Source organism: Bufo bufo, chromosome 2 (assembly GCF_905171765.1).
Source record: "Bufo bufo chromosome 2, aBufBuf1.1, whole genome shotgun sequence".
NCBI classification, from domain to species: Eukaryota; Metazoa; Chordata; class Amphibia; order Anura; family Bufonidae; genus Bufo; species Bufo bufo.
This window is the reverse complement of record NC_053390.1, coordinates 288,672,949-288,688,631: the sequence shown is the minus strand read 5'-3', so window position 1 is coordinate 288,688,631 and position 15,683 is coordinate 288,672,949. Positions and strand designations below refer to the sequence as shown.

At 44.7% G+C, this 15,683-nt stretch overlaps 1 protein-coding gene across 1 annotated transcript in view; it reads left to right on the top strand.

The window, feature by feature from the left end:
* ZMAT5 (zinc finger matrin-type 5) overlaps positions 1-15,683 on the top strand; it is a 35,918-nt gene that overhangs the window by 17,645 nt on the left and 2,590 nt on the right. Inside the window, exon 4 of the mRNA XM_040416687.1 lies at positions 6,506-6,608. Within this exon, the coding sequence (XP_040272621.1) occupies positions 6,506-6,608 (103 nt within the window). The remainder of the gene's footprint in view (positions 1-6,505; positions 6,609-15,683) is intronic.

The window sequence follows — 15,683 nt, the reverse complement described above, 5'->3', positions numbered from 1 at the left end:
GTGATTGCTAGATGGGTTAAAAGGGCCATTTCCGAAGCCTATTTAGCGCAGGGTCTCTCGCCCCCTTCAGGGTTTGGAGCCCACTCCACTCGAGCGGTAGCTACGTCCTGGGCCGAGAAGGCTGATGCCTCCCTGGCCCAAATTTGTAGAGCAGCAACTTGGAGCTCTCAACATACCTTTTTAAAACATTACAGGCTCCAACTTCACGCGGATTCCGCCTTTGGTAGGAAGGTGCTTCAGGCGGTTGTCCCCCCCCTAATTTCTCATTAATAGTCTATCTCGCATGGGGTGCCGTCATGGGTGAGGGGAAAACAACATTGCTTACCGGTAATTGTTTTTCTCGATACCCATGACGGCACCCCCGAAATTTTCCCTTCCCTATAATAGAAGTATATTTAAAAAAATAAAAAAATAAAAAGCCTTTAGTTGTCCTTTATTAGGTTATATGCGTGGTAGCCCGCTACTTCCTTATTGGTTTCTGAGAGTTCTCTCTTAAGTATTGAAGAGATATAATGTACCGTATTGGATCTCTCTCTCTCTTTTTTTCTTACGTGTATTCACCTCCGGAGTACTGTTTATTACTATCACTGGTGCTTGGTGGGGGTGTGAACCTTTTATCTTCTCAGGTTTCCTGTCCCGGATGGGAGGTCCCTGGTCGCATGGGGTGCCGTCATGGGTATCGAGAAAAACAATTACCGGTAAGCAATGTTGTTTTCTCATGACATACACTACGAATTCACTAGCACAATTCAAAAATTGCTTCATCTCAAATTTTTGTTTTGTTACTACACATTTGAATTATTTGCTCCTGCATGAAATAATACCACACTATTTGCATTTGTTGTACCCACATCTAGAAACCCCCACATCACATACTGCTTCCCCTAACTCCCCTATGACCCTGTTACAGTCTGGCACTACAACTCTTTGCTCCCAGACCGTGCCAGCATGAAATGCTATGAGAAGAGTGTGAACTCATGAGAGGGGATATCTCGTAAGATCACATTGTATTAGCCAATCAGCAGGGATTGCACTAGATCTATTAGATTGGTTTAACATGTTGCAGCTGCATAGCGGCCATGGTAAGCTCTGATGCTCTACAAAGTTGCTTTGACGTGTAAATACAGCCTTAGGTTGACTTCCCTTTGTACAATGAACCCGAGTGGCCGTTCTCTTTACGGTCAGTGTATCGGCAGCTATTTACCGTATTTTTTGCTTTATAAGGGAAAAAATTTCATTGCATTTTATAAAGTGAATACTAGTGAGCACTCCCATTATGGAAGTGCTCACTAGTATTCAGTATGTGCAGGGAGCTTGGTGTGAGGCACTGCGAATGCTGCCTGTACTCGCCCTCCCTGGTCTTTCTCTCTAGAGTCACACTGCACTGTCCTGACCCCGTACAGCGTCAGGACGTAGTACGCACACTATAACCTGAAGCTACAGGCAGTCAGGTGACAGTGCAGCGCAGGCCCAGAATAGATCAGAGAGCGAGACTGCAGCAGAAACTGCCAGACCCGGAGAGTAGTGGTGGAGCAGGAGAGGTAAGTGAATTTATTAATTTTTAACGTCTGATCTGAGGTCTTGTATTTGGGTCTGGCATGGAGGTCTGATCTGATGTCCTGATATGGGGATCTAATCTGAGCATCTGATATAGGGGTCAGAGGTCTGATAAAAAAAAATCTTTTCCTCCTCTAAAACCTGGGGTGTGGCTTATCATCAGGTGCGTCTTATACAGCGAAAAATACAGCAGGTATGCAGACAACTGCACTTCTTTGACTACATGACAGAGATCCTCTTTAAATGTCCATGGTCCTCTGTATTGGGTCCTACCTTCTTCAGGTATGGGTCACTATGGTATTTACCAATTTCTCCTAAAGATATTTTCCATTTTTTATCAAATTTATTTTTGAAAGGATAGTTCAGACTTCTTAGACAGTATTAGACAGCCCGATTTAACAGGCGATTGTGTGGATGGAAATGTTCCTTCCCAGCAATTGTCTGCTCGCTAGCGGAGGAGACCACTGCTATTACATGCAGAGATCTCAGTAAAACGATCGCTCCTCCATATACTATCGCTCTTCCCTATAATAAATCATAGTTTGCCGGCAGCAGATTGTGATTAGATACCATGATCTGCAGCCTGCAAACGATGATTTTTTTAACCTGTCAAGATCTGGATTGCCCGATGAATGAGCATCTGCTCGTTCATTGGGCAGTTGGCGGCAGTATTAGACTGCCAGATGATTGCTAATGAGCGTTACTACAAACATTCGCTAGCGATCATCTGCCGACAAAATTGGCAGGTGTAATACAGTCTTTAGTCTTTTCTCCTTTTCTTTTTCTTTCTGTTTTTATTTTGTTTCTTGAAATGTCTCTGATGTCTCTTGGATTCTTTTCTTTTAAGCCCCCTTTGTTATTGATTTTGGGTACTTCTTATCTCTGTTGTCCAGCCACAACTTCACCTGATTTTTATTTACAGTTATCTCTCAAGTTACAATATTGATTGGTTCCAGGACGGCCATTGTAGTTTGAGTCCACATCTCTATGGAAAACTAGTAATTGGTTCCAAAGCCCCAAAATGTCCTTAAGATAAAAGAAAATGAAGATTTAAGAAAAAGAATCAGATAATTAAGACATATAAAGAAAGTCCTTACATATAACAGTCTGAAATGGTTGCTGGAAGCTGTAAATCACTTTATATGATAAGGATAGAAGCTTCTTCAGGATTTTGTGTAGTGTACAGTGTACCAGAAAAATATCATGGAGCCCTCCTCACCAGGTATCCAAAGAAGCAGTTCATCCTGGTACAGACAGAGGGCAGTGCAGAACATTTAGTACCTGTAAGGAGGAGCTACTAGACAACCGATTGGCTGGATCAGATTCATTGTAGGTTGACAAAAATGTATCCCGAGGCAATTGTATCTTGAGGGACTACTGTATTAAAAATGGCTGCAGTGCACTCAAAATGAGGGGATCTGCTTTAAAAAAAAAATCTTCCTTCACCCAGGGTTTCTCAACTCCAGTCCTCGGGGACCACCTACCAGTCATGTTTTCAGGATACCCTTAGTATTGAGCAGGTGATATAATTAGTTCCCATACATTAGGACTGGCCACAGGTATTCATTCTGTGGGATATTCTCAAATCCTGACTGGTAGGTGGGTCCCAAGGACCGGAGTTGAGAAACCCTGCTCTACAGCAACCTTCTGTTCTTATGGTATAGTTTTGTATAACATTACAACATCCAGCATTGCCCACAGACAGCTGTTTCGGGCTAGTTGCCCCTCATCAGAGTAGGATTCTGGCCTGGGGAGGTACTGACTCTACTTAAGGAGGCCAGCTCTGTACGGAGATGTAGTACCAATGCTCCATGAGAAAATATGCAAAGAGGAAAGAAGAGAGAGAACTTTCTCACTAGTGCCACCTGTTGGATAGAGAAGCCTGTGGGAAAACCATGTGAAAAAATAACACCATACCCAAAGCATGTTGAAAAATTGCCACTGACCACACTTGTGTAGAGTGTTTTATATTTCACTATAGACCTTAGTATCTGTCTGTGACAACACCCCCCCCCCCCCCCAACTGATCCTGTAGTCATGTTTTACTTCACTTCCTGTAGTCCATCTTGTTACTTTAGACAATAGAAGAGGTGATGGATAGAGTGGTGGAACACATTACTTTAGTATCTGACTACACACATTGTTTGTTTGTAGTCTGTAACCATAGTAACCTATAGGTCTGGATTGGAACAATAATAAAATGTTGCAAAAATGCACATTTCCGTTATAAGGAATCTGTAACATAAAATAGTGACATAAACCCTGATTAAAGTGGTGTGTTATTCACTGATCAATATGGTGTGGTTTATCAGGTGCAGCGCTCGTGCTCTCAGTGATGCTTGATATTCATGAGCTGCAGGCTTCTCCTGTCCACCTGCTGCTCATTGACTGCATTCTTCCTATGCACGGTAATGGGGAGAAAGCTGTCAGTCATGCATTAGGGTGTAGCCCTCTGCTCATGAATATAAGAACTCTTGGCCCACATGGCCTTAAAGGGATGTGTGGTGTCAGATATTCATGACCTATCCAGCTCCCAGAACCCCCAGCTGTTTGAAAAGGCCACGGGCGCTCTGGTGTGCATTGTGTAATCTTCATTGTTTACCTACATGCTGGTGCCTGGTGGGTCTCTATCAGTATTTTATGCTGCCATTAGATAAGGCAGCATAAGCCTGGTGGCAGATTCTCTTTTAACCCTGTGAAACCCAAATATAGAAAAAAATATAGTAATTATTTTTTCATCTTTCAGATGTTGTAGGATGCCTCTGAGGCAGAAAACCGCCCCCTCGCCGTGTTGATTGACAGGGCCAGCCGTGATCTCCTCCTCCGGCCGGCCCTGTCAGTAATTCAAAAATTGCGCGCCTCTGGTCATTCGGCGCAGGCGCTCTGAGATGAGGAGGCTCGTCTCCTCAGCACTCCCTCAGTGCGCCTGCGCCGATGACATCATCGAAAGAGAAGACGTCATCGGCGCAGGCGCACTGAGGGAGTGCTGAGGAGACGAGCCTCCTCATCTCAGAGCGCCTGCGCCGAATGACCAGAGGCGCACGATTTTTGAATTACTGACAGGGCCGGCCGGAGGAGGAGATCACGGCTGGCCCTGTCAATCAAGACGGCGAGGGGGCGGTTTTCTGCTGCGGCTACCAGCAAGTAGACGCCCTACTTGCTGGTAGAGCCCTCATTTACATATTATAAAACTTCGTTTTATAAAGAATCGGCCGCATGAAAGTAAGTAAGACTATTATATTCTCCTATATCGCGCTATGAGGAATCTAACTATCCAAAAAAAAAAAAAAATGAGTTTTGTGGGGTGACAGAAACCCTTTAACATTTTTTTTTTTTTTTTTTAAGTTAGTTTTTAGGAATTTGTTGTAATATTGCAATGTTGGGCCCAGTTGGGAGCAGAACTTCTAAATTTTGCACTCACTCTATAAACAAATATAATGCGGTCTAAAAAAAATAAATACATTTACAAGTATCTTTTCAGAAGAGCTAAAGGTAATGTTGTAATTTTACAACAGTGGGTCTTACAGGGTTAAGGATGCATTATCCAAATGCAGTCTTATCTCTAGGAACTGAGATTTTTTTTCACATATTTTACCCCTTCCCACCTCTCTTTCCAGCATTCCCATTTTCAGTGGTATTGATATATTAGATTTTGTGCATGCAGATATGAAACATTTATACTTCAGCTTAAAGGGCTATTCTCAACTCATACATTCAAAGCCTCGTCCAGCATCATGCTGTCAAAAAGCAGGTTGGGATCAGAAGACAACCGGTCAATATGGCTCTGCTTATCTTGGGAGGAACAAAAAGGAACTTACTGGTATTCCAATCTCAGACGCTGATGGCATATCACTAGGATATGCCTTCAATGTCACATAGGTGTGATTCCCACCTCTGGGACCCACTCCTATCCCCAGAACAGGCCCCCGAAGTGAAGGAGAGCACACCACGGATGCGCAGCCTACTCTCCGATCACAGAAGCACTGCACTCGGCTATTATCGGAAGTCCCATAACATAGGGGGAGAGCACACTGCCTCACCTCTCCCTTTACCGCTATGGGACAGCTGGAAATAGCCAAGCCAGTGCTCCCATAGCGGTGAGCAGAGGGTGGCCACGCATGTGCAGCTGCTCTTGCTTCACTTCAGGACCCCTTTCTGGAAATAGGAGTGGGTCATAGAGGTGGGAACCACACCTATGTGACATTGACGGCATAGCCTAGTGATATGCCATCAGCGTTGGAGATTGGAATATCAGTAAGTTCCTTTTTGTTCCTCCAAGATAAGCAGCGCCATATTGAACGGTTGTCTTCTGATCCCAACCTGCTTATTGACAGTATGATGATGCTGGAAGGGGCTTTGAATGGCCTTTACATTACATAGTTCTGTTCGTTTGCGCCACTTTTTACATATGTCCCATTTTAGCTTTTGTTACTGCTTTTGAATGTAGTTGACCTTTGTCTTCTCTTTTTAAACAATCTCCCTCGTTATATTAAAGTCATTAGCAGCATTTGTAAATATGCACAATCTACTAATGTGCTAGAGTATAAATTAGAAAGAAAGAAGGCTACGGTATTCATGATTTATTAGCCTCCAGTTTTTTTAATTAGTATGTAAGGGGAGCAGAGATTTTTTTTTTTTCTGACATGCTGTGCTTCGGGTGATAATTAAACTCGTTTAAGAGAAGTGGAACGGCATATAAAGATTTTTGCAGGCAAGTATCAAAGGTGGCACATTGGTAATATATTTATTTATTGCTCTCGGTATACACTGCACGTAGGATGGTGCTGGTGACCTATTCAGAAATGTAGACATTCTGTGAGTCATACTTTGCACAATGTACATGTTCTCCCATCTGAAAGACGGCCAATGTCATCTTTGCATCTTCAATGCATAATATAAAATAGACTATGAGTTTTATGATGATGTGTTGTTTATTCCCTGCATATAGCAGAGAGAAGACTGCGAGAAGAAAAAAGTAAACAAATTCCTCCTTGTAATGTAGAGCCTTGGTTGGAAGAGAGGGCTAAGAAAGAAAGCACTCGCAGTGACAGGTAAGTCCAGCAGAGGGAGCATTCTCCATGCTTTCATATCGCCTTTCTGAATTCTACTACTACTACTACAGTACACAGCGAGTATGTCAGCAGAAAATGACTTGTTGTTTAAATCTAATTTTTATTTATTTTTATTTTTTCAAATATAGGTAATGTATATCTCATACGGCTGATACACAACATAGAATAAATATCATAATAGCCCCAGACCTCTTAGGTTCAGACATGCAGGGAAAAATCTCTATTATTTTAAAAACCAACATTCCCATATCTTAGAAAATATATTGATTTGATTATTAGTAAACAAAAAAATAGTTTTATACTCCAACATTTTTTTTCACCGAATTATACCAATTTTCCAAAGCCGGTACTGAGTCAGAGAGCCAGAACCTTACTATAATCAACTGTGCCCAAGCTGAACATCTCATAAGAGGTTCTTAGAGTCTACAACTAATTGTGAAACATATTTTTATTTTGGTGGTATTTTTTAAATTGCTATATATTTAAAATAAAAAAATCCTGAAATCTTGCAGGTTTCAATTTGTCCACTAAACCTCATAGTAGACTGACACTTCTTGTTCAGCAGGCAGATAACACCTCTATATGGATAACACATGATGGTATTTTTTAGGTGCTGTAGTTGGGGAGGTATTTCGGGATGCAAACTGGTAAAAGACGCTGCTGAGGAGGTATTTTTTGTCATGGTATGTGTTGGGCAGGGTAACGTATGTCCCTGACTATGTGATTAGGCATTTTTGTGTTCCACTTTAATTTCCTTTTTGTATTGATTTACATAGGGACATGACCAAGTAAAGCAAAATTCACCTTTGCAGTGTTTATTGCACACCTTTTTTTAATGCAATATCATATATTGCTGGTGTGGGTTTGTGTGCCAGGGCTGTTTTGTAATAAGCCCAGCCCTAATGGCACACTATATAACCTGCAGCAGCAAGCACAGTTCATGGAGCAAGGGGAGGGGCTATTGATTCTTGCTATGAAGCCCAATGATTTCTATGCATGCCCTTGCATCATCGCCTTACATAAAGTATTCATAGGTGCATCTCTGTGACCACGGTTCAGACCAGCTCTCCGTGGTGGAGGCTTGGACATGGAGCAGATGATTGTTTAGCAGGCTAGTCCATTGAGTAGCATACAAAGCATCCCAAATAAGGCACATGATGCACTCTGTAATACAGCACCCAACAATGTGTCAGATGCCATCCAATAATACAATATAAAAATCTGTTATTTACATTGCTGTGGTTCTATTTCTGGTGCATTGTAGTCAACTGGATTCTACTTGGTTGATCATTATGGTCTCTCTAATTCATTTATCGATTCCCCCTGCCTTGCCTTTAGTAGCAGCGCATTGTATAATGGTTTTGCTCAAGATTTTATTTCTGAGGTTTCCAGTCAACACGCCTTAAGAATGTCAATTTATGACTCCAGGAGTTCTGCTTGTTAAATGAATCACAATTGAAGAGCAGTTGGTTGCGGTTTCAGTGGCGTGGTACTGCTGAAGATACAGAAATAGAACACGATAGGCTCACTTTTTCCTTAGTCATCGCTGATGGACTCCTCTCAAGCAATCTAAATTCAGCAGAAATACTCAAACAATTGAAATGATCAGTTTGTAATCTGGCTTTACATTTATTGATCTGCAAGCTCTAGAGTTTCCTCTTAAAGAGGGTCTGTCCCCTCTCCTGACATGTCTGTCTCTGATTGGATAGTGTCAAACTGTGCAGACTAGCATTGTCTTGCATTAGGAGGAACCCAGGGCCAACCGCACCAGCATATGGTCTCACAAGGGGTCTGAGGATCTCATCTCGGTACCTAATGGCAGTCCGGCTACCTCTAGCGAGCACATGGAGGGGCTGTGCGGCCCTCCAAAGAAATGCCACCCCACACCATTACTGACCTAATGCCAAACCGGTCATGCTGGAGGATGTTGCAGGCAGCAGAACGTTCTCCACGGCGTCTCCAGACTCTGTCACGTCTGTCACATGTGCTCAGTGTGAACCTGCTTTCATCTGTGAAGAGCATATGGCGCCAGTGGCGAATTTGCCAATCTTGGTGTTTTCTGGCAAATGCCAAACGTCCTGCACGGTGTTTGGCTGTAAGCACAACCCCCACCTGTGGACGTCGGGCCCTCATATCACCCTCATGGAGTCTGTTTCTGACCGTTTGAGCAGACACATGCACATTTGTGGCCTGCTGAAGATCATTTTGCAGGGCTCTGGCAGTGCTCCTCCTGTTCCTCCTTGCACAAAGGCGGAGGTAGCGGTCCTGCTGCTGGGTTGTTGCCCTCCTACGACCTCCTCCACGTCTCCTGATGTACTGGCCTGTCTCCTGGTAGCGCCTCCATGCTCTGGACACTACGCTGACAGACACAGCAAACTTTCTTGCCACAGCTCGCATTGATGTGCCATCCTGGATAAGCTGCACTACCTGAGCCACTTGTGTGGGTTGTAGACTCCGTCTCATGCTACCACTAGAGTGAAAGCACCGCCAGCATTCAAAAGTGACCAAAACATCAGCCAGGAAGCATAGAAACTGAGAAGTGGTCAGGTCACCACCTGCAGAACCACTCCTTTATTGGGGGTGTCTTGCTAATTGCCTATAATTTCCACCTGTTGTCTATCCCATTTGCACAACAGCATGTGAAATTGATTGTCACTCAGTGTTGCTTCCTAAGTGGACAGTTTGATTTCACAGAAGTGTGATTGACTTGGAGTTACATTGTGTTGTTTAAGTGTTCCCTTTATTTTTTTGAGCAGTGTGTGTGTGTGTGTGTGTGTGTGTGTATATATGTGTGTGTATATATATATATATATATATATATATATATATATATATATATATATATAATATGCGAAAGGAAATTGCCCCAAAGTGCTCCCCCCTTCCAGTACCCTCCCCTTCCCAAGGTACCTGGTCCCCATGTGGCTGGGCCCCTCCAGGAGGTCGCTGCTGGAGGGGGAGGAGGGGGGTATACAGGGTGTCGGGCTAGTTGCCCTGTAATATGTTCCTGGGGGCGTCCGTTTTCCAGTGCCAGCAAGGGGGACATCGCAGCCCATCTCAGCTGCGTTCAGGGCGCCATTTGGCCGATGAAATGCGCCTGTGATTGAGGAGGGGACGGAGTTATCCTCCTCCGGATTTGGAGGCATCGCGCTTCCTGGCGGCGGTAGAACCGGAATGGGCGCGTTCCCGGTCTTTTTTTATTTTATTTTTTTCAGGCTGCGGCAGGGGGTGATCGGTCCGGTGCCGGCGCAAGACTGTTTTCAGGGGTTTTACTCCAATCTCTTTGTGATTCCCAAAAAAAAGTGGACGGTCCGTCCCGTGCTGGACCTCAAGGCGCTCAACCGTTTCCTTCGCATTCGCAGCTTCCCGATGGAGCCCCTGAGGTCGGTCATTGCGTCCATGGAACCGGGGGAGTACATGTCCTCGATAGACATCAAGGATACTTATCTTCACGTACCCATCTGCGTCATCAGAGATTTCTCCAGTTCGCAGTGGGTCTATTTCACTTCCAGTTTGTAGCCCTCCCGTTCGGCCTGGCCACGGCTCCCAGGGTCTTTACAAAGATTGTGGCGGCAGTCATGGCCCTTCTCCATGCCAGGGAGATCGTAGCGATCCCTTTCTTAGACGACATCCTGGTGAAGGGTCCGTCATTCCGGGTGATGGCGGACAGCCTGAGCATAGTTCTGGACACCCTGGAGTGCTTCGGATGGATCCTGAACAGGCAGAAGTCTCGTCTTTATCCATCGCAGCGGTTGACTTATCTGGGCATAATGCTCTACACACTTCAGGCCAAAGTGTTCTTGCCCCCTGGAGAAGCCATCCGCTCTCCGTCTGCAGATTCTCCCCTTGTTGTGGCCTGCCCCAGTTTCCATTCGTCGCTCCATGCGGGCTTTGGGTCACATGGTCTCTGCCTTCTAAGCCGTTCCCTATGCTCAATTTCATACCAGAGCGCTTCAGCGAGCCATTCTGTCCAGCGTCTCTAGGTGCCTTTCTCACCGACGAACCCTGGCGTCTTACTCTTCGGGAGGACCTTCTGTTGCAGGGGCTAATCTTCCACCCAAATTTAGGGTCTCTACATTTAAAGGCATGAGTGTTGAAGCCGCTGTACTGAAGGCTTGGGGTTTTTCGAATGCGGTGGTCCAGACCATGATTCGGGCCAGGAAGCCGTCGTCGTCCAGAATCTACCACCGGGCTTGGAAGTCCTACTTTAGTTAGTGCGAGCGGCATTAGCTGCCTTCTGTTAAGTTCTCTCTGCCGCGACTCTTGGCTTTCCTGCAGTCGGGCATGGACTTAAGCCTGGCTCTCAGCTCCCTTAAAGGGCAAGTGTCGTCTCTCTCCGTTCTTTTTCAGCGGAGTTTGGCTTCACTTTCGGCGGTTCTGACCTTTCTGCAGGGGTGGCACATGTGGCTCCCCCTTTTCGGCCTCCGTTGGATCCTTGGGCTCTTAATCTAGTGCTCAGCGCTCTCCAGTCTTCTCCATTTGAGCCCTTGCAGCAGGTGTAGCTTTGCTTCCTGTCCTACAAGGTGGCGTTTTTAGTGGCAATCACGTCCATCCATAGGGTGTCTGAACTCGTGGCTCTTTCATGTGGGTCGCCTTTCCTGATCCTTCATCAGGATAAGGTGGTCCTTCGCCCTGTTCAATCTTTCCTGCCGAAGGTGGTGTCTGCATTCCATTTAAATGAGATTATTCTCCCTTCGTTTTGTCTGGGCTCGTCTCATCCTCTGGAGCAGTCGCTTCATACCCTGGATTTGGTACAAGCCGTTCGAGCCTAACTGTCTTAGACTGCATCTTTCCAGAGGATGGATTCCCTGTTCGTGATTCCAGAGGGGCAGAGACGAGGGCTGGCAGCGTCGAAGTCTTCCATTTCCTGATTGGATTCATTTGGCAATTGTGTAAGCGTACCGCATTAAGGAGTGGGCCCCACCCTTCCAGTAGATTGCTCATTCGGCTAGGGCAGTCGGGGCCTCTTGGGCAGTGTATCTCGGGGCTTCGACCCTTCAGGTATGCAAGGCGGCTACCTGGTCATCTTTGCATACTTTTTCCAAGTTTTATAAAATACACACCTTTTGCGTCTGCTGACGCTTCTCTGGGACGTAGAGTTTTGCAAACGGCGGCTCTCTGATTGACGGGAGGGTTGCTTGTTATGCTCACCCTTGGGACTGCTCTGTAACGTCCCATGGTCAAGCCTGTGTCCCCCAATGAACAGAAGACAAACAGATTTTACAAAATTTCATTTTTACTGAGCGCTGAAGACGTCTGTGTCTACACACAGAGGCTTCCAGCCTGCCCCCTGTCACTGACTATGTATATGTTCCGTATCACTGCACATCACCCTGCCTATCTGACCTGCTACACACAGGGGTCTTCAGTAGAAGTAGAAGATTGAAGACAGACTCTCCTTAGTAACGCTCAGTTACAGCTTTGCTAAGAAGACTCTCTTTACACCATGTTTTTTAGTACAAAGAAATATCATTTCCTAATAACATATATTACAAAAATGTTTAACATTCCTGGCCCTACACTATATTAAAGATAAACTAACACAGCAGTTACACTTTAAGTATAAGTGTGCCCCTGCTTCTTGTGCCTGCACTAACAGTGAGATGGCAGGGAGGTACCATTCTCCCCAGAAATCCAGACTCTAAAGCACTCATTAACTGCTCTGTGGCCCTTTGTCAAGTCTAAGGTTCACGCAGATTGAAATATGCCCATGCTGTTGTCACATATCTGTCTTGCCCTATGATTTACTTTGACAGCAGCGCTATAAAGTGCAGTTGTGTCATTGATTCATTGAGTCACCAAGGCAGGTATGTGACATGCCGAATAAAGAGCCGCAGGCTTTGAGTTACTTTTGTAATGTGTGGTTGTATACAAGGCTTGCTTTCGGTTTTTAATGAAAATAAATGCTTGGAGCATAAAACTGCATGTTTTGAAGCCACAGGGGAAGATTGCCACAGATTTACACACTGCTATGTGAAAACTAGCATGTTAGCAAGTAGTGTAACTTATTCTGATCGTTTTTTCTGCAGGAGCGCTATTATTTCAGCCAAGTGTGAATATCTGTTCTAGTTTCCTCTTAAATAAGTGAGATTTTAACGTTTATCCATTAAAGTATGGTTTAAGAAAATTCTAATTCTTGACACCAAGAATGGGATGCTGGCTCCCCAATCCTTCCCCCTCCAGGCCTGCGATGCTCCACTGGGCTCCCTCAATGTAAACATCTGGTTTGACAGTGCCACAGCCAATCACTGGCCACGGCGGAGACAGCGCCATTTGTCATTATGTAAGGGGCTCAATACAGAGAGCACTTTATAGCGAACTTCGGTCCTGGGCACTTGCAGGAGCAGAATATGGCAGATTAAAGCTTCGTATTCACAGTATTCTTGATGATAAAAGCTTCACAAAAGGTATTGTGGAAACGTGGCCGCTGTCCTCCAGAAATAGCACCACCATAGGGTCTGTGGCTGGTTTTGCAGTAGCCCCATTAAAACAAATAGACTTGAGCTGTAGTGCCAGTCAGAACCCCTGAACAAGGGTGGCACTCTTTCTGGAAGAAAGCGCCATCTTTTTCTAATCGATTCTAACCGCTTTAACCCACTGGATGTAACTATATGCCTATTTTAGTGTTAAGGAGGAATTTTGGACCATTTATTCCTGCAAATGTGTTGTAATTCATGAATATTTGTGGGCTGCCTTGCATGCATAGCCCTCTTCAGACCATACTTCAGCATCTCAATAGGGTTAAAGGGGTATTATGTTTTGTTTTTTTCAAGTTATCCCATATCCAGAAGACACGAGATAACTAAAATTGCTGGGGGTCCTATGGATTGGACCGATCACAAGAAAAAGGGCCTCATACCCTGCATCGTCCTCCAAAATGAATGCAGCAGCAGGTCTGGCATGCCCACTGCTGCTCCATTCATCTGTATGGGACTGCCAGAGATGGCCAAGTGCAGAGATCAGTCTGCATAGTGCGCGTGCCTGAAATGCTGGTCCATTCATTTTGAGGGGGCCTACATTCTCATGATCAGTGGGAAGAAACCCACCAATCTAATAGTTATTGCCTATCCTGTGGAGATGGGATAACTTGAAGTAACTGGAAGACCTCTTTAAAGGGAATGTGTCATTAGAAAATGACCTATTGTTTAAAGAGGACCTTTCACCGATTATTACACTATGAACTAAGTATACAGACATGTAGAGCGGCGCCCGGGGATCTCACTGCACTTACTATTATCCCCGGGCGCCGCTCCGTTCTCCTGCTATGCCCTCCGGTATCTCCGCTCACTAAGTTATAGTAGGCGGAGATTCCAGTCACTAAGTTATGGTAGGCGGAGTCTGCCCTTGTTCTGCTCTAGCGCTGGCCAATCGCAGTGCAGAGCTCACAGCCAGCGCTTCAGAAGAACAAGGGCAGACTCCGCCTACCATAACTTAGTGACTGGAGATACCAGAGGACATAGCAGGAGAACGGAGCGGCGCCCGGGGATAATAGTAAGTGCAGTGAGATCCCCGGGCGCCGCTCTACATGTCTGTATAGTTAGTTCATAGTGTAATAATCGGTGAAAGGTCCTCTTTAAATAATGTTTGTATGTTAACCCTTTGACTACAGGAGGTTTTTTGTTTTCGCATTTTCATTTTTCTTCCCTATCTTCCTTGAGCCATAATTTTTTTTTGTTTTTTTAATATTTCCGTTGACATAACTGTATGAGGGCTTATTTTTTTGCGGGACAAGTTGTACTTTCTAATGCCGCTATTAATTATGGCATACAATGTGTAGTGGGAAGCGGTAAAAATATTCCAAATGGGGTAGAATTAGGAAAAACAAAACGCAATTCCTCCACTGTTTTACGGATTTTGTTCTCGCAGCGTTTTGTCTGTGGCAAAACTGGCCCATGCTCTCCATTCTCTGGGTCAGTACAATTACAACAATACCCCATATGTATAGTTTTTTTTATGTGTAAATAGTGTAAAAATACATTTTAATTCACCATATTCTGACCCCCATAACTTTTTTATAGTTTATATCTACTGAGCTGTATCTTTTGTGGACAATCTGTAGTTTTTATTGATACCATGTTGGAGTGTGTGTGACTTTTTGATCACATTCTATTACATTGTTTAGGGTAAGAATCAACTGAAAAATTGCAAATTGGCCATTTTGACCCTTTTTTCCGTTAGGCCATTCACCTTATTGGAAAAATATTTTAATAGTACAGGCGTTTTCGGTCGCGGTGATACCCATGATGTTTATATTTTCTGTTTATTTAGGTATTTATTTTTTTATTGTACGGAAAGGGGGGTGATTTAAGTGTGTGTGTGTGTGTGTGTGTATGTATATGTGTGTATATATATATATATATATATATATATATATATATATATATATATATATATATATATATATATATATATATATATAAATATTTTTTTAACTCTTTTTAACCTCTTCCGGACACATGTATAGTACCACTGGTACGTCATGTATAGTTCCGATCACCGGCGGGCGGTGATCGGAACCCGGTGCCTGCTCAAATCATTGAGCAGGCACCTTGGCTAAATAAGCGGACCCCCCCCCCCGTTTCGGTGATCGCCGCAAACCACAGGTCAGTTCAGACCTGCGGTTTGCGGCTTTTACCTGTGGTTGCGGCGGTGATCGGAGATGCCATCGGTTCCCCATGCAGCTGTAGGGGGGACCCGATGGCATGGAAGGCAGCGCGATGCCTTCCTTAGGCATCTGCGCTGCCTTCCGGTGACGAGCCTGTGAGATCCAGCCCCCTGGATCTCACAGGCCGAAAGCTGTATGAGTAATACACACCGGCGGAGGTGCGGCAGCGCACGGCGAGAGGCTGTCGGAATAAAACTGCAACATGTCCGACATTTTATGCCGGGCGGACATGGGGACGGATCTGGGGGCACACAGTCACTAGTGGCAGGACGGATCCGACAGGCTGTTCACACGATGGAACAGCCTGCCGGAGGTCCGTGCCGCTAGTGTGAAAGGAGCCTTATCTATTGAGGTGTTATTTCTCATTGTAATTTTGCCTGTGATAATTA